Source organism: Mustela nigripes, chromosome 12 (genome assembly GCF_022355385.1).
Source record: "Mustela nigripes isolate SB6536 chromosome 12, MUSNIG.SB6536, whole genome shotgun sequence".
Lineage (NCBI taxonomy): Eukaryota > Metazoa > Chordata > Mammalia > Carnivora > Mustelidae > Mustela > Mustela nigripes.
This window is the reverse complement of record NC_081568.1, coordinates 645,352-663,598: the sequence shown is the minus strand read 5'-3', so window position 1 is coordinate 663,598 and position 18,247 is coordinate 645,352. Positions and strand designations below refer to the sequence as shown.

General features: G+C 66.6%; 1 protein-coding gene across 1 annotated transcript; it reads right to left on the bottom strand.

The window, feature by feature from the left end:
• Positions 1 to 913: 913 nt before the first annotated feature.
• Positions 914 to 16,698, bottom strand: SLC6A19 (solute carrier family 6 member 19). The gene is made up of 12 exons (XM_059416821.1): positions 16,298 to 16,698; positions 11,384 to 11,524; positions 10,788 to 10,925; positions 9,376 to 9,557; positions 8,963 to 9,073; positions 8,621 to 8,733; positions 7,020 to 7,148; positions 6,781 to 6,937; positions 4,967 to 5,171; positions 4,716 to 4,875; positions 3,012 to 3,174; positions 914 to 2,843 (listed from the first exon to the last, which is right to left on the bottom strand). The coding sequence occupies exons 1-12, from the start codon at positions 16,497 to 16,499 to the stop codon at positions 2,640 to 2,642; spliced, it is 1,905 nt and encodes a 634-aa protein (XP_059272804.1). The 5' UTR covers positions 16,500 to 16,698; the 3' UTR covers positions 914 to 2,639.
• Positions 16,699 to 18,247: the final 1,549 nt, after the last annotated feature.

Genomic DNA, 18,247 nt, shown 5'->3' with positions numbered 1-18,247 from the left:
AGCCCGCATCCAGTGAGGGCCTCCTGTTCCCCGTCGGGGACGTGTCAGAACTCCCCAAACTGGCTCATTCAGTTGTTTCATAAAAACCACTGACTTCCTAATCAACCCTCTGATTCCGGGACGACTGTAGCCTCACTTGTCACCGTGAGGGGTGGCGCAGAGCCGTGACGGCACGAGTCCCAGGCCCCCACAGGCACCCACCACGTGCAGGGACACAGGTTGGGGGAGGAGGGGGCTCCCCTGATGGGGCAGGGGCAAGGGTGGGGCAGGAGGGGCTTCTTTTCTTGCCCCCCGTGGCCAAGGGTGCCCTCAGGCAGCGGCGGGACAGCAAGGCACCTGTGGCCACAGGGGCTCAGCCAGGCGGGGGGACATCCAAATCGTCCCCTCCGCATGGGGTCCTCCTACAGTGGGATGGCCCATGATGGGCTGACGCAGTAGACTCAGCCTGGGCCTCCCGCGGGGTCTCCTGGACCCATGGACCCCCAGTGGATGCCTGCGGGACAGCCTGGGGCCCGGATGTAAAATTCCCACCTCCCAGGACGCTGGTCTCACATGGGCCTGAATATGTGGGTCACAGAGGTGTGGGCCGTGGTGGACACATTTCCGCTGACTCTTGGGTGGGAGAGGAATGGGAGAAAGAGAAGAGAAGCATGGGGAGGGCAGGAGTACAGCCCCCAGCCCCGCGGACCTGACCTCACTTAGGGATCCTGACCTCACCACGACCGAGTCCACCGCCCACGCTCCTCCTGCCTCTGCAGGGCCACACACCATGCCCAGGGCCCCGTAGACGCAGCAGTTTTGTGTCATGACTTCTCCAGAGAAAACGACCCCCCCAGAACCGCGGTCCTGCGCTCCCCTGAGTGACGGGGCCCTGCTGTGCACTCAACCCTCTGCATCTAGACAACACTTAGGCTGAGACTATGAAATAGTGATTTACTTAGACAGGTGCATGTTATGCCCACAAATCCCGCATTTCCAACAACTTGCAAATACGCCAGGTCTGCAAAACAAGGCGCTCTTCAGGGGACAGAATGACTGGGTGGGCTCCCGGGGCCACCCCCGCCCGTCTCCTCCTCACACGCCCTGGGCGGGTGGTGTACCCCTGGGGGGCTGCTTGCTGGTCTCTCCGCTGGGGGGGCTTTGGGAGAAGGCGGAGGCTGGAGTGTGGCGGGACGGGGGACCCTGCACAGCGGGCCGTTAGCCCCTGAGGATTCTGTAGGCAGCCAGGCGACCAGCAGCGTAAGAGGACAGCAGACACCGGTGTTTGGAGGTTCACAGCGGGGCTGCAGGTCTGAACTCTGTGTCACCGAGGAGCGGGAGGCAGGGGGACAGGGACAGGGCCCTGGGGCAACCGAGTAGGGGGGACATGGCTTAGGGATCCATGCTCCGCCCAGGTCCCCACCCCGGCCTAGCGGATGATCAGAAAACCCAGCTACATAAACTGAGATTTTTCCAAGGAGAGCGGAGGTGAGCTCATTAACACGGCCACCCTAGGTGCCCAGTGACTCTGGCTGAGACAGGCTGTCGAATCCCAGAAAACAACCCTTCCCATGATGGGGAGGGGAGAGCCGGCACCAGCCTCACCGAGGGACGCCGAGGACGTGGGCTTCCCGGTCCCTGCCGAGTTCGGGACACACGGACAGTCCTCGACCTTGGTGGCTATGGCCCAGTTACCCTGTAACTCGCCTTTTCCAGCACCTAGCTAAAAATTCATGCAGGGAATATGCCCTCTTACGAAAACTCAAAGGCTGGTTTCCGCCTTCACTTAGGCCGAGTTGAGTTTTGTCGAGCGGTCACCCATCCGCGGCCGCCAGGAGCAGTGATTAACGGGGTCGGCGGTCTCGGAGCCCGTATCCTGCCAAGGCCGGCAGGCGGGCGGCCAGGCCTCCGAGGGACTCCGCAGAGTCTTCCAGAGCTCACAGCTAGGGACTCGAGAAGGGCCATTCTCATCGCGGGGGACCAGTACCCCAACCTCGCTGTGAGCTCCTGGGTCCAGGGTCGATAGGACTGGAGCTGAGCGGCCGAGGGAGCACCCGCTCCGTTTCCCGCTGGCCGCTCGGCAGGCACGGCCTCCCCACGGCACCCCAGCCGGGACTCTCCATCGGCGCCGACGTGGCAGGACCCGGCAGCGGCACCTGCCCCACCACACCCGTGACAAAGCAGGTGCAAGGGCCCTAGGGTTGTGCAGCAGGTGTGTGTGTGTGTGTGTGTGCAGCAGGTGTGTGTGTGTGTACACGCACACATGCACACATGGCCGTGTGTGCACAAACATGTTTATACAACACACCCATGTACCACAGTCATGCACACGGCACATGTATGCACACACCCACCACGTCCTCAAACACATGTGCACACACACACATCACACACGCTTCCCTACAGCTCCCCATGCACCGTCTACATGTCACACTCTCACACGTGTACACGAACTTCTGCACACGCACACACGCACACCCCCACATACCTGGGCAGCACGAGCACACTCACACACACTCACACACACACTTGTGCACACTCACACATGTGTGATCCTGCAGTGTACATAAACACACAAACACTCACATGTGCAAGCACTCTCACGTGTGTGGCCTGGAACCTCCCCAACACCAACGGCCGCACACGCCGGGCTGGGCCACTCAGGACTTCAGGTCCCCATTGATGGAGGCCGTGGACAGTCCACTGACCAGCCCCTGGCGGTCCCCTGGCCTCTGGCAGCGGTCCCGGAGCAGCTTGTAGACGGCAAAGCCGGGGATGACCAGGCAGGGCACCCCAGCCACGATGACAACCACAGCGTACACCCAGCCGGGGTATGTGACCTTCTGGGATTTGGGGAATTCTCCCTGCGGAGAGAGCGGCAGTGAGCAGCCCGCAGGGTCTCCCTCGGGGCAGGCGCCCCCGCCCCCGCGGGTCAGCTCCTGGCCCTTGTGGGGGAGGGGAGGTACACCCCAGGCTCCCCACCCTGCAGGAGCAAGACCCCCCCTGCCCCTCCCGGCAGCCCGGCGACTCACGTAGGCAGGGTCCCAGACGCTGTAGACCAGCTCCTCGTTGACCTTGACCACGAGGAAGAACAGGAAGATGACCAGCATGAGCAGCGGGCTGGCCACTCTCCATGCGACTTGCCAGAAGATGTTGGGCTTGTGGCCGATCATGAACTCAATGTCCCTGTTAAACCTGGACACAAGGCGGGAAGGAAGCCATCAGGGGTTTCTCCACAGGCCAGTGACCCTGGCGCAGCAGAGGGCGGCCGGCCGTGCAACCCTGACGGCGTCGCCATCTCCGGTGCCGCAGCCCGGTCTTCCTCTGCCCAGAGACCCGCCCCTCCAGGAGAGCCCAGTTCCTGCGTCAGAAGCCGCCTTAGGAGGCCAGCGGGACGCTCCACTGTCCGCAGTGCCGCTGCCCGGAGCTCCAGACTGTAAACTCGCCGCGTGGACTCATGCAGAGCTGCAGCCCGTGCATCTAGGGTGGAGGGTGGCCCGGCCAGCAGCCCGGTCCCAGACTCCCACCAGGGCTGTGGCCCTGCACCGTCTCCCGCCTGTCCGGGCTGGACTCTTCTGCACCAGAGTCCACTGTCTCTAGATGTTGGCATGGAGCACGCAGAACGTGGCCACGCGCTGTCCAGGGCCACAGAGAGTCCAAGGGACACTACTGCCCAGGCCTCGTCCCCAGGTGGGACCCAGCAGGACTCTCCTGTGCACAGGGATGTCCTCCCTACGGTGTGTTGAACGGAGCTCTGCCAGCGTCCGGCTTCAGACTGTCCTCAGACGGTCCCAGACGGCCGTGCCCTCGTGCAGGCTGTCACAGGTCTGCGTCACAACCTGCGGCGGGCACAGCAGCCTTCCCCCGCAGCGTCTGGTGGTGTCGTGGCCGCAGCCCCCCCCCCCCAATCCCTGGCTCCCAGGCGGGTTCACAGTGTGTTGTGGAAATCCGCATTCGCGCGGGGAGCTCTTGTGGGTGGAGGAGGCCCTCCAACGGCTTGTACGTGCTTTATAGTAACAGACGCAGGCAGGTGGTCTCTGAGGCCCTGGGGAGCCCATCTCCCAGCGGGAGCCCAGGTGCCATGTTCTGGGCCTGGGGTCCTTTCTGATCAGGGCCTGATGTCCTAAGTGTCTGGCCACATAGACCTCAGACGAGCCTGCTCACCCACTGTTCTTCTCTCTGTCTAGAAAGGCCTGGAGCCCCCTCCCCTTGGGCCTGGTGGCCTCCTTGGGACCCCATGGGGCAGCCCCTGCTGCCCACACCTGGCCCTCACGTCTGCTGCCCGTACCCCAGCCCCGGGGCTGGTCGGCCCACCCGGCCCGTCAGCGCCCGTGTCTCGGGCGGCCTGTGTGGGACTCCGGCCGCCTGCACGGGACGTGGTAGTGCTTCACTTTCAACTGGTGGTTCAGTGACGACCTTTCCTACCCTGCGGCTCTGGCCACACGGTCTCGACTTCCCTCCACGGGAGCACTTTGCTTTCCTTCCGCCCCCGACATGCCGGCGAGTGCCCCGTCTGCCGGGTCCGGAAGCGTCTGGAAGCTGGAGGGCACACTGTGCGGACTGCTCCAGGGGACATCCGTCCGTGGCCCAGCCCCTCTGCCCTCGGCCACACGGGCGTCAGGCCCGTGCACGTTCGGCCCCGAGTCCCGGCGGGGCTGTCCCACCCCCCCCAAAACCTGACCCGCTTACCCCCGCTGGAAACCGCCCGCCGCCACGGTCCACGGTCTCCCTCCTACCTGTCCACGCCGTACACGTACACGACGGCGAACATCTCGCAGAAGGCGATGACGAGCAGGGGGATGGAGCCTGCGTAGCCGTCCAGCAGGGAGAGCCAGTACTGGCCGGAGTTAAGCGTGAAGATTAAGGCCAGCAGGTACGTCCCCAGGCAGATGAGGCCTGTGGGGCAGAGAATGAGGCCGCTGCGGACGGAGGCCCCGTGCCCTGGCCGCGCCCCGGGAGCCGTGCTCGCAGCCCCGGCCCCACGCACCCGTGAGCAGCTCCTTGGGCCACTTCTTCGGGATGATCCTGAGGTCCTGCAGGGGCACGACCACGCCCTCCATGTTCCCGAACATGGACGACAGGCCCAGGCAGAACAGCATGATGAAGAACAGCACGGACCACAGCGGGGACAAGGGCATCTTGGTGATGGCCTCTGTGAAGACGATGAAGGCCAGCCCGGTGCCCTCCACGCCCTGCAGGGGTGGGGCAGTGTCACAGAGGAACGAGGTCCCCCAGGGACCCTCCCAGGCCCCATCCTCCCCAGACAGCGCCGCAGCCGCAGAGCCCCGCCGGGCGAGCAGAGGGCTGAGCCGAGCCGTTCGGAGAAAAAACCAGAACCTGTGTTCTAGGCCCCGCTGTATTTTTAAAGCTGAACTAGTCTGACGACCAGGAAAGGGCTGCCCTGCTCAGCGGCCGTCAGGGCCCCGGGCTGCCCAGACAGACCCTTGCTCCTGCAGAGACCATCTGCTCGCTGAGACGCACGCCGCACAGCTGGGCTCAGGGTGTGGGGTGACCTCCACGAGGCCTGAGCCAGTGCCCAGAGCAGACGTCCCGGACCTGCGGCCAGTGGGCCCAGCTGAGCGGCCGCGGGCGGGGCGTGGGCTCCAACGCCGGACAGGGGCAGAAGCCCCACGCGGGTCTGCGAGACCCCTGTTTCAGCTCCTCCCCCGAGGTGTGTCCAGCGGGGTTGACGGCTGAGTGAGGCGCCCTGGACCCAGCGCTCCCTGCCGGGCTGCCCCTGTCCCCGGAACTCGCTCCCAAGTCAGGGCTCCCAAAGCGACTTCACAGCATTTGCAAGTTCAGAGGACACGGCTCCTGCCTTCCACGCACGGATCGTCCCCGGGGCCGCGCGTGGAGTTTAGGAGGAAAGGGGAGCGGCCAGCATCCGTGCGTCGCACAGGGGAGCAGCTCGACCCCCGTGGGTGGACGGGAGTGAGAGGCCAGCCAGCCCCGGGACACAAACTCTCCATTCTCCCTGCAGAACTTCGTGAGAAGGCAAAACCAGGGCAGAAGCACCGGCTGGACCCTGGGCAGGGTGCGGGGTGGTGGGGCTGGGACTCAGCGCCCCGGGGATGCTCCGTGCACAGCCCCGAGCACTGACTCCTCCCTCGGCTTCCAGAGGAGAAGGAATTCAGAGGCTCCGGTGCCCTCGGACAACGCCACCCCTTGTCCAGCATGTATCGGGGGACAGACTTGGTGAGGGGACCCTCCGGTCGCCCCCCTGCTCTGCTGGCTGTGCTCTCTCTGGCACACCTCGCTCCTGTGGAGCCTGTCGCCCCCCGGCCACTGGACTCCATGCCAGGCCCTGAACATGTGTGACATGTCCCCAGATAGCGCATGAGTCCAAAGTAGAAAATTCAAAATTTAAGTCACATTGGCCCATAAATCCTGACCGCGTGCCAGCTTTGCTGCTCATCGAGCCTGGCGTTTAGAGCCATCTGTGCCTCAGAGGACGGCTTGCAGAGCACGGCTCTGCCCTGGGACAGGGGCAGGGTCAGCCAGCCCGGAGTCAGCCAGGCCCGCGAGGAGAGCTGGGCGGGGGCTCGGTCAGCGCACGTCTGTGTGTTTGTCGGTGGAGTTCCAGCACTTGTGGACCTGGGGGTATTGGCGTGTTTGACGCCGGGCACTGCAGGGGGCCAGGCCGCTGGGGCCCCAGGGCCCAGCCTTGGCCTTAGGCCTGGGGCACAGGCTCTGTGGCAGCTGGGACTCCGGGCCTGTCAGATCTCGGCTCACGGGGAAGCACGGCGCCTTCACCCCCTGCCCCAGCCCAGGGATCCCCGGAGCACCCCCCGGGGGCCCAACCTCTGAGAGGAAGCTGTTCATGTCACAGGTCTGGAAGCGCAGCCTTGCGAAGGCCTCGGGATCTGAGCTGTTGCACCAAAGCTTCATCTCCTCGAAGTTCTCCTGCGTCACGTTGCCCTCGGGCAGGTCGAACCCATTCATGAGCGTCAGGATGTTCCTGGGAAGACAGGGGGCTGGCTGCAGGCTGGCGGCTCCCCGGAGACCATACGCGAGCTCCGGGGCAGGGGGCCACCACGTACGTGTTGAAACAGTCGTCAAAGCGCTCCGTGGCGCGGAAGCCGATGATGGAGTAGACCACGGTGGCCGCGTACACGGACGTGAAGCCGTTGATGACCGACACGATCACAGCGTCCATCTCGCAGTTGTTGCTGTGTGAGAATGGCGTCTGGTCACGGCCCACGGGGACGCCCGCCCGCCGGAGTCAGCACCCAATCGGCACAGGCACGGGGTGCCCAGTGGGGAGGGTGCAGCCACGAGGGACGCAGCCCACCCCGCGCTTCCCTTCCCACCGTGTCCCCAGGCCGCCGCCACGCTGGCCCTGGAGACCTGCCCCGGGTCGTGGGACCTCGAGGAGACGGGCTGGGCCCTGCCCCCTGCACTGGACACCTGAAGCCCATACCCTGGCTCAGCACTTCGAGAACACACCGACGCCCCAGCCCCACCCGCCAGGACCCACACCCTTTCGGATGCTTCTGGCCGCCGGCGTGGGGGCCGATGACCGGCACTGGCAAGGGCGAGCAGGGATCGGGTGCTGCTGCATGGCTGGGGGCGGGAGGTGGGGTGGGCTCGTGGAAACCACTCCCTGAGCCCTTAACTCCAGAGCAGCCCCGCCCCGGCGCCCCACGGGCAGCGAAGGCACGTCAGCCCCCGAGCTCGGACACGAATGTTCGCCATCGCCAGAAGGTGGAAACAGCTCCTGTGTCCATCGTGGGAGGGGGAGGGCGACCGTGTGGCCCGTCCACGCCTGGGCATCCTCGGCGCGAAGGGCAGGAGGCGTGACACAGGCTGCGGCAGGGGTGGACGCCGAGGAAGTCCTGCTCAGGGACGGAAGCCAGCACGGAGGACGGCTCCTGGCCGTCCATATGGTGAAAGGCTGGGAACAGGCCAGTCTGCCCAGCAAGGGAGCGGGCGGGGGGCAGGGGTGGGTGCGAGGGCACACGGGCGCAGGTCTCCCTTGGGGCGAGGGCGTGCTCTGGGGCTGGTGCCGGGGCTGGCAGAGCCGGGAATGTGACTGCACTAGTCGCTGGTGAGCACTGAGTTGGCAAACGGCCCCGGCTGAGGAAGCACCTGCTGTCAGGCCCGTCCCCTCGGCTGCCCCCGTCCCGCCAACACCACAGCCAGCGGGTGAGCCCACCTGGCCCTACGCCCGTCCCGTCTACTCCCGTGGCTTGTCTGTCTCTCTGCGGGACCACGGGTCCCAGCAGGACGGTCCTGGTGCACCAGGTGGGGCACAGGGAGGTGCCCATAATGCTTGTGGAGGTGAAGGGCCCTTGCAGTTTGGACCCCTTCCACAAAGGTGTCAGGCCGTGGTGGACAGCAGGGGCCAGCCCTCCTGGGGTTCTGGGTGCTGAGGCACAACGGGGCGTAGGGGTGGTGAACACCAGCGCTCGTGATCGCTGGGGCAAAGACACCAGGGGAGGTCGGGTCGTAAACGGCTCTCCCTGGGGTTCCTCACTCCTGAAAGCCCTCCTGAGGCCGCAGCACACCTCTTTGCACCCACGGGCACAGCCCTACAGGGACCCGGGGTCAGCGGGGCCACCCTTACGCCTTCCTCCACTCACCCGCCCTGGGGCTGGGGAGCCAAGGCACAGGGCGGGCAGGCAGAGCCCCCGACACTCACTGCACAGAGTTGTAGCTGGAGAAGGAGATGAGGCCCCCAAAGGCCAGTGAGAAGGAGTAGAAGACCTGAGCCCCCGCATCCAGCCAGGTGACGGGGTTGGCCAGCTCCGTGACCTGCAGCCGGACAGAGACCCTCAGTCATGCTTGGAAGGTCTGGGGACGGGGACGCAGGGCTCCTGGAGGGGACAGCTGGTGCACAGCCCGTGGTGGCCGCCCTCAGTCCACATGGTCACCATCGAGCAGACAGGCCCTGCCTGGATGCCACGAGGGGCCCAGAGCTGGCCGTCCCCCAGCCTGGCCTCTGCTGGGCCCTCTGGGCCTGGGCCGACCGTGGGAGACTCACGTTGGGCGTGAAGAGGAACACGATGCCGTTGGTGGCTCCCTTCAGCGTCAGGCCGCGGATGAGGAAGATGGTTAGGACGACGTAGGGCAGCGTAGAGGTGATATACACAGCCTGCGGACAGGGCAGGTGTGGGCCAACGGGCTGGTGGAGCCAAGCAGGCTCCCGAGGAGAAGGGGTGACAGTGTGGGACCTGCGGCCCGCCCCTCCCTGTGTGCCCGGCCCCAGGCTGCAAGCAGGAAGAGGCGCCCATCCCCACGCTACCCACGTCCTGAAACTGCGGTGGTCCGGCTCCCCGGTCCGAGCTCTCGCAGCCACTTGCCTGCAGCCCTTTGAGCTCAGGGGCAGCAGAGGCCCCTCCCCGACAGTGGACACGCGGGGCCCTCGCAGCGGCTGAGCGTGACCCCCTCCAGTACCTTCCCGGTGGTCTCGATCCCGCGGATGGTGCAGACGTAGAGGACGCTCCAGGCACAGGTCAGGCAGAGCAGGACCCACCACTGGATGGAGCCGGAGTCGCTGATGGAGGTGGAGATGTTGAGGGTCTCCCGGTACCAGAAATAGTCCACGGAGGAGCTGCGGGCACACTCGTCCACGTAGCCTGGGGCGGGCGTCCCCACCAGTCAGAGCGGGTCAGGGAGTGCGAGCCGCCGCAGAGGACAGGAGCCCAGCCCCGAGCTGTGCCTCGGGACAGTGACAGTAGGGACAACGTACACACTCCTCTGTGCACACAAGCATGCCTGTGCACGCCCGCACACGTGCACACAGACACGCCCGCACACGTGCACATTCGCACAAACACGTGCACCTCACGCAGACACGACTCGCGGCACGAGTGTGCACACACGCACACCCACGCGCCTGTGCACACAAGGCCTCCGCTGCCTCCCTTCTCCCTCTTGCCCCGCTACAGGCACATGAGAGACCCACAGGCTGAGCTGGGAGTCGGCCCTCGGCCAGGGGCTCTGCCGCGCACGGGTCACAGGTCTCTCCGGTTCCCGGGCTGAGGCCCACCCCGGGCCACAGTGTTCAATCTCACACGGTCTCATCCCTTTGGCCTCCAGGGTCCTGGGTGTCCTTCCAGGCCAGCCTGACACCCCGAGAAGAGGGAAGCCATCAGTCCTGGAGGACCCCGACCCCATCTCCCGAGATAGGGACCGTGACCTGAAAGGTCCCTGAAAGCAGCAAGAGAGGCCATGGGGGTGGGTCTCGTCCTTTCTCGACTCCGAGGGCCTGCCTTGCCGGCTCCCGTCCAAGCACATCCGGAGGGATCCGTGCAGCAAACCACACTGGCCACATCTGCTTGTCCGACCCACGCTCACAACACAGGCTGCCCACGTCCCGATGGGCGTGTGTGCCCATAGCCCCGCCCCTGCTCTCACGCGTCCCCAGGCCCTCACGGGCCACAGCCTAGGGCCCGCTCCCCCTTTCCCTGAGGGCCCTCGACCCCCAGAAGGAGCAGACAGTGAGGGGCGAGAGCGCTCTGCAGAGCCTCTGGGGACTGCGCAGGAAAGGCCAGTGGGAAGCGGGACACTGCCCTGCAGATGTTGGGGAGCAGCTCTCTGGGGCACCTGGAACTCCACATCCACTGCCTGCTTGGCGGGGACAGGTGGGCAGGTGTCCCGTCTCCTCCGTAACAACACAGGTGCTGCCACCCCTCCCGAGAGGGAAGCCTTAAACGGGCTCTGGTTTTGCAAGACCTGAGCTACGGCGGCTCCGGAACTTGGAAATCACAGCTCTTCGTGGGCCGTGGGCCGCCTGTCCCAGGGCGCGGCTCCCCCCACCGCCAGCGCCGGGGCCCCGCCCCCACCGCGGCCCCGCCAAGTCTCACCCGTCCGGTTGGCGTTGAGTGGGCACTCGCTCCAGGGCAGGGGGTCCTGGAAGGAGTTGAAGAAGTACCACATGACCCAGGCGATGATGGTGTTGTAGTAGTAGCCCACCATGAAGGACACGAACATGGACGCAATGCCTGGGGGACGAGACCGTCACTGCTCAGGAGTGGGGGGCGTTGCGGGGATGACGGGGAGGTCAGCACTGGGAGGGGTCCGCTCTGGGGGGGAGGGGCCGGCACTGGGGGAGGGGTCAGTGCTAGGAAGGAACTCCGTGGTCAGCGCCCCTCCTGGTCAGTCTGGCCATTGCTGAGCCCTGATCTGGGCGGGGAGGAGGGGCTCTACACTCCATGCATGTCTGTACCCTCATGCCCTGGGCACCTGGGTCTCAGGATGGCCTCAGCTGCCCGGCTGGTCCCTGGTAGCCGGCAGTGATGGGGCCTGGACCTGTGGCCCACGGTCCCCTGAGATCCCAAGGATGGGTTTGCACAGGCCTGGGCGTGGAGCCCTGGGCCCCTCCTGTCCCTGAAATTAGGCAGAGAAGGAAGGGGGGTTGCCGCTGTGAACCCTGGCTCTGGGCAGGGCCCCGGACACGCACCGACGCCCTTCAGGGCCGGGTGGATGGAGCTCCAGACGCCCACACTCCCCTTCCGCAGCCTCTGCCCGATGGCGAACTCCAGGTGCAGCAGGGGGATGCCCTCCAGGACCAGCAGGATGAGGAACGGAATCATAAAGGCGCCTGCGTAGGGAGAAGGCGGCAGTGGGGGCCGGGGGCAGCACGGGGGGGCCCCTGGGGACACGGTGCTTGTTGACGGCGCCTCAGAATGGCAGCACAAACACCGGCCTGGGACCTCACGGCCACAGGCACCATTTGCCACGGAGCTGCCTTGCACCGTTGCCCCGCGGTAGCGTCTGTCCGCAGCCCACGGCGGCCCCTGGGAATGAGCGCCGGGGTCGCTGTGCTAGACGGAGCGTGGGGGGGCTCGGCAGCCTCCGCTGGGCGGTGGGGAAGGGTCAGAGGGCACAGGTCCCGCGAGCCCAGGGTTCCGAGGCTGACCCGGAGGTCGCACACCAGAGGGAGTCATTCTGAGCCTCGGGAAGCCAGCATGGACGCGCGCGAGCAGGGGCCTCACCGCCCTCGTGGAGTCACCAGGACCCCCGGCATCTCACAAAACCCCCAGCTTTGGTGCCGGAGAGCAGGTCGAGGAGGGAAATTGTAAAGGCGACCACTGGGGTCCCCAGACTGCCCGGGAGCCCAGGAGGCTTTCCAGGCGCAACCACGGCGGGGGACGGTGCTGAGTGTGGCCCAGCAGTGATGAGCGCAGCCGTGGTCCCCCCCGGCCTGGACGCGGGCCAGGATGCGGCTCTGTGGCGGAGACCGGACGCTTCCTGCTTCAGGACTGACAGGGGATTTGGGTCCCTGCCTGGTAGCCACAGGCGCTGGACTCCCTAGACCCCTGTGGACCGAGACCCTTGAACTGGGCTGTTTTCTCGCCGGGATGGCTCTCGGTCCGCGCTGATGGGGGCCGGCCATGACCTGCTGAGGGACGGTACTGGCCCCTGCCCGGCCTGGGGTCCCGTCCCAAGAGCAGGGGCATCTGGGACAGCCTCAGGCCGCTCTGCTCCCCACCCCCCGCCCCCGCGTCCTTTCTCCCATGTTCTCTAGCCCCTGGCCTGAAGCCACACCGCCCCCTGCTCCTTGCCCAACTTGCTCGTTCTGCTTGTCCTGCTCCTCGAATCTGTCATGCCCGTCACCCCAACCCCACTCCTCCCACACCCACGCCTGCGCCAGCCGCCTCCACCTCGGGTGCTGCTCTCCTGGTCAGGGTGGGGCTCAGACCCTGACCTAGAGGGCCCCGGGGGAGGCAGGCGGGGGCACTGTGTGTCCACACGTACGTGCCTGCGGGCGTGAGTGTCCTTGTGTGCAGGTGCGCGAGTGGGTGGGCGTGTCCACATGTGTGCGTGTGTCGGTGCCTGCATGGGTGTGTGAGGGGGACAGAGCCACAGCCCTCTCTCTCCTCGCTCTCACATGTCTCCGTCCTTCTGTCTGTGGGGTCCTCGTGCTGGGAGCGCCAGGCCTCCTGCCATGGGTCGTTGTCCTACACATAGGACTGCCCGAGTGGCCTCAATCCCTAGCCGGGGCTCCAGAACCAGGCTCCTTCAGAAGCTGGGGCTGCGTCAGAGGCAGGGGTCCAAGTTCCAGGAACTCACGGGTGTGGGCTTGACAATGACATAAAAGCAAATCCAAGGACAGGTACCAGGAGAGGAAGAGCCACCAGCTAGATGCCCCCTGGGTATGAGGGCACAGCCCGGGCCACTCAGAGCCCAGCAGGACCTGCTCGCTGGGTCCCCGTGTCAGTGAGGGTCTAGTTACAAAAAGAAAAGACTTTCCTTTCCAACGTCTCCTTAGGGGCTTAATCTGAAAACCTTGGAGCAAAAGTACCAAGAAAACACGCGCACGGCAGCACACCAAGTCTGCAAACGCCCTTCCATCCCGTGGCTTGTCTCGTGATGCTGCTCTCAGCACCGGTCTCCCCGCCCCTCAATCGCCGGCAGGAAACTCCTATTCATGCTTGGAAACCTCACTGGGAGACCCCCTTATCCAGGGCGCGTCTGCCACTGCCTGCGCTCCCGGCACCCTCCCTCACAGGAGCCCCTCCGGGCCCACAGACCAGTGGATCCCTGTGCCTCAGGCTCGGCTTGCAGCGGGCACGGCCGTGGAGGGAGAGAGTGGGAGCCTGGGGGACGCGTCCACACCACCCCCCAGCGGAGCCCTCTGGGTCCCCTGAGGCCCGCCCCCCCTGGCGCCCCCAGCCCCGGGACCTCGGCCCCTTGCTCGTCCCCAGGACAAGCATGTTCTCCAGCAATACCTGGTCCAGGGAAAGCCCCAGGGACACACGGCTTTCCTTTCAGAACCAGCGCCTGGGGCGAGGTGGGGAAGCAGGGAGCAGAGGCGGGCACCGTGGCGCCCAGATGTGCTTCCAAAGGTCCTGGGAGACGGGCCTCCTGGTGCTGCCCGGCGCCCGCTGGGTGGGTGGACAGGTGGAGGCGGCGGGCGGGGCAGGAGGAGCGGCTGGTGCCCGCAGGAGACGCACCTGCCAGCACATAACCCTGGCGGGGAGACTGGGGCAGGGGGGCGCTGAGCAGGTCTGCCAGAGAGGAGCCCTGTGAGCCCCCAGCCAGGCGCAGGGTCACGGCCGGCAGACACGTGCTGGGCTGTGGAGGCGCCCGGGAGGCTGGAGGGTTGATCGCAAACCCTCGACAGGCCGCCCGTGGTGCGGGTCGCACTTGGGCTTTTCCCGATCACCCGCAGCGGTCCGGGAAACATGGCATCCTTGCGGATGGGCTGAGCAGCAGGTGTGCTGGGGGCACCGGCCGCCTCCCCCAGGGGCCCACAGACCAGCACGGGTCCCTAAAGGCAGCTGAGGATGGCCTCTCGGCCCCTCCCCCAGGGCCTTCCTGGCCTTCTGGCCCCCTGCCCGTAGCTCTGAGCAGCCGGCGCCAGTCACAGACCCGCGGGCCAGACAGCGGTCCTGTGCGGGGAAGATGCCGCGGCCGTGAGCTCCTCACTCCCTGGGTCTGGCCCACCCCTGGCCTCCCTTCCAGCTGCCTGTCTGCTCTGGGGGTCCCAGTCAGCACCTGGAGTGCCCCGGGGCGCGGCCCCGCTCTCAGCCGGCCTTGGGGAGGGCACCCAGGGGCGGCAGCTTGTCCAGGACCTGGAGGTCGTGACCCTGGGAGGGGCGCCACCTTGGGTTGACTCCTGGGGCCCTCCTCCCCTGGGGCCTGCACCCTGGAGCTCACAACGCGGCCCTCCTAGGCCCAGAAGGCTCTGCCCAAAGGGGCCTTGCCACCCCTTCCCCGTCCCCTGGGCCCACCCAGCCCCGGTGCACCCCCGGTCGGCAGGGAGCCGTGAGGTCACTACAGACAGAGCTTGGGGAGGAGGCTGGGGGTCCCGCACCCATGAGCACTGCTCCCGGCAGCCAGGATGGGGCTGGGGGCCAGAGACGGAAGCGCAGTGGCCTCCAGCCCGAGGGCCTCCTGGTCAGGGTGGCCAGTGTGACTTAAGGCTGCAAGGGTACAGCCCAGGCCCAGCCCTCCAGAGCTTGCCGGCTGCGAAGGGAAGGGCCCGGGAGGGCCAGCGCGGGCTCCCCTTGGCCAAGGCCTAGAAGGACCGTGCTCTTTGAGCTCATGGGGATCTCCTGAAGCAAAGCCCAGCCCGAGATGTGTTCGGCGAGGGGAGCCCGTGCCCAGAGAGCCAGCGGCCCAGGGCGGGGAGTTCAGGGGAGGAGCCGAGAGGCCACACGGACTCCGGCTCTGTAGTCCTCTGGTCCGACATCCCCGACATCCCCCGCCTGGGGCCACACACAAGAATTGCTCCCAGTCGGAGGACCTTTCCTGACACGGCCCAGTGCCCGCTCTCACCCCGGGGGGCAGGTTACCGGGCAGTCTCAGAAGGAAGCGGCGCTGACATCAGGGGCTCTGTTCCTGGGGACCCATCTCTCACCCCCCTGCCCCCAGCGCCACGGTCCCCACCTCCCAGAAGCACAGGAAGGAAAGACAAAGCGTGGGAGCTCAGGGCTGCTGGGCTTGACCTGGAACCACTTCTGCTTTTCCTGAGCAAACTTCCACATCCCAAAGCCCAGGCAAGAGCCTGTAGGTCCTTCAGAGACAGAAGGAAGACAGCCCCTGCTGCCCCCCGTCCCCGGAGCACCTGTGTCCGCAGAGCAGCCGCCAGCCGGCTCACAGAGCCAGACCCCTCTGCCTTCGCCCCTGTCAGGGCTGGCAGGCAGGAGCCATGGACACACGGACATCCCGGAGCCCACGGACACTGGGAGGGTGGGCAAGGGGACAAGGCCATGAGGACACTGACCCAGCATCCCTGGGGGACCTGTGGGTGGGGGAGGGGCAGCCTCAACCTGTGGAAAGAGACCCCTGGGCTGCAGGCAAGGCCCCCAGAGGCCTCTGGAGGGGGCAGGAGGGGTCGAGGCCAGGGTGGCCTTGTGCGGGTCGCCTGCCCCCGTCCCTCCAGGAAGGTGGCACCAGCTCTGGCCTTAGGACACGCACCAAGCACAGGGAGAGCTGAGATGGGGCCCCATGGTGGACACGAAGACAGCTGGGCTCGTTGCCCTGCCAGACTCGGGGGGGCGGGCTCCATCCGGAGCAGTGGCCGGCTCCTCTTAGACCCCCACATGCAGGTCAGATGTGTTCGAGAACAGGGCAGGGCTCCCCACACCTGGACACTTGGGCGCGCAGGGTCAGGGCCGTGGACATCCCTCACTTCCTGCCATGAGCTGGGAACAGATGGCCCCGGACCACGGGCCACCCAGCCCAGCCCTGCCCGGCCCGGCCCGGCCCCCGGCACACGCGTGGAGGCACGTGGCGCTCCGAGGGAAGGCACAAATGCGTGCCGTCCTGCCCGCGGCCCGGGGGTGCTGGCGTCCCAGGGGAACGTGGCGCCACTCACCCCAGGCCCCTGTCTGCCGTCCCCCGTCCCTCCAGCCCCGTGGCCTACCTCCGCCGTGGCTCTGGCACAGGTAAGGGAAACGCCACACATTGCCCAGGCCCACGCAGAAGCCCACGCACGTGAGCATGTACTGGGCCTTGTTGTCCCACTTGGGCCGGGAGCTGGCCTCCTCCGCCTCGATGGTCTCCAGCTGGCCGAGAGAGGGTATCCGGGCCTCCAGGCCCGGGTTGGGCAGCACGAGCCTCACCATGGTGGTCACCAGGCAGGTCCCTCCCCACAGAGGCAGGCCAGCAGCCGGAGGGTGAGTGGCCAGTGGCCCAGAGCCCCGGCACTTTATAGGGAACCTTTGGCACCTTGCCCCAGGCGCCTGGCGTCAGCAGATCTGACGGCCAGTCCGCCCCAGCTGTTAATGCCTTATCTGCGGAGGCTCGGCAGACCCTCGGAAGCAGCTCTGCAGGTGCCAGCCAGCCCCTCCCGCTGTGTAAACGCCCGAGTCTGCCGTCCCCCACCCCCCAGGGTGCTCCTGGGCCAGACCCACACCCCCAGCTCAATAGCCTGGCGGACTCGGCGGGACGCTGCTCCTCCCCGACCCCGGGATGCTCTCTCGTGGCCACACCCCCCACCCCGAAGCAGAGCGCAGCCCTGAGCGGCCCTGTCTCCCCAGCTCTCTGCCAGCAGGCTGAGTGCTGGGGCATCCCTGAGCCTCCATCCCAGTCCAGGACATGAGGGGGACCCTGGGCCCTGGGAGCAGCCCACTGCCCTGTTCACACCAAGCTTGGGGCTGCCCAGACCCCTCCTGGGCCAAGCTCTGGCATATGGGGACCCAGAGCTATTGTGGACTCAGGGCCTCTAGGACTCAGGGACCCAGACTGGGCTCCAGGGCTCTCTGGTCCACGGACTTCCCCGAGGCATCACTCGTCCGCCACCCAGCCTCTCCCTGGGGCAGCTGGAGTCCCTTGCGTCCAGTGCCTTGCGTGGGGCAGCCCCCCACACCCCTGGCCACTACTCGGTGCCCTCGGGGGCAAGGCTGGGGGGCCAGAAGAGAACCCCGCCCAGGGTTTGGCGTCTGAGCAGAGACTGAGGCAGAGCAGGGACCTCGGGGTGAAGGTTGTGTGCAGGGATGACGGGGGCCCCTCCCAACTCAGTTCCCGAAACCCCACCGCAGTCCTGGCTGCTCGCCGGCCGCCGCGCCTCTGGTGAGTGGCCACGCAGCGCCCGGCCCGCCCACAGGACTTTCCCCGGCAACGCCCGTCCCCGGCCTCCGACCAGCTTTTGGGGTCAGCGGGGCACCAAGCTCTCCCTGCCACCTGGTCCTTCCCAGGGGGACGGGCTCCGTCACGGCGACTGTCTGCTTGTCAGGCTCCCCGGGGACCTGTGCCACCGGATAATAACATCCCCAAGGCTGGGCACGGGATGCCCTGACCCCGACCCCACCCCGTGAGACCGTTCACACTGACATCCGAGGGTTCTTCGCGTGAGGACGGTGAGGACGGGCGAGGGCCACTCAGAGAGGGGTGAGCTCAGGAATCTGACCTTTGCCCCAGGACAGGGGACTAGGGAGGGGTGGAGACCGCAAGGGAGCGATCAGGTCAGAATTTAGGGGCGTCTCGTTCCGAGATAACAATGCAGGCCGGGCAGGCACAGGCCACCGCAGAGACAGAGACGGAGGGAGAGACGCCAAGACAGACAGAAGGAGAGAGAGGAGAGAGGTGTCCCAGGCTGGCCCAGGCCCCGGGGAGGGTTGTGGGGGGGGCAGGCACACTCCGGAAGCAGGGAGGTGTGGCCTGGACCCCGAGGGCTGGTGAAGGGCGGGAGTGAAGGGGCTTGTCCTCCGCAAGCACAGTCGTCCCCCGCAGCTCCGCGGCTCCTTGCTGGGAGCACGTCCGGAAGGCCAGGTGCCTGGGGCTGAGCCTGACCGGACCAGGGTCTCGGAAGCAGGAACAGGGGCTGCTGTGGGCCCCCAGGCTCCCTGGCCCTGGACCTTGCGGAGGGCCCCCA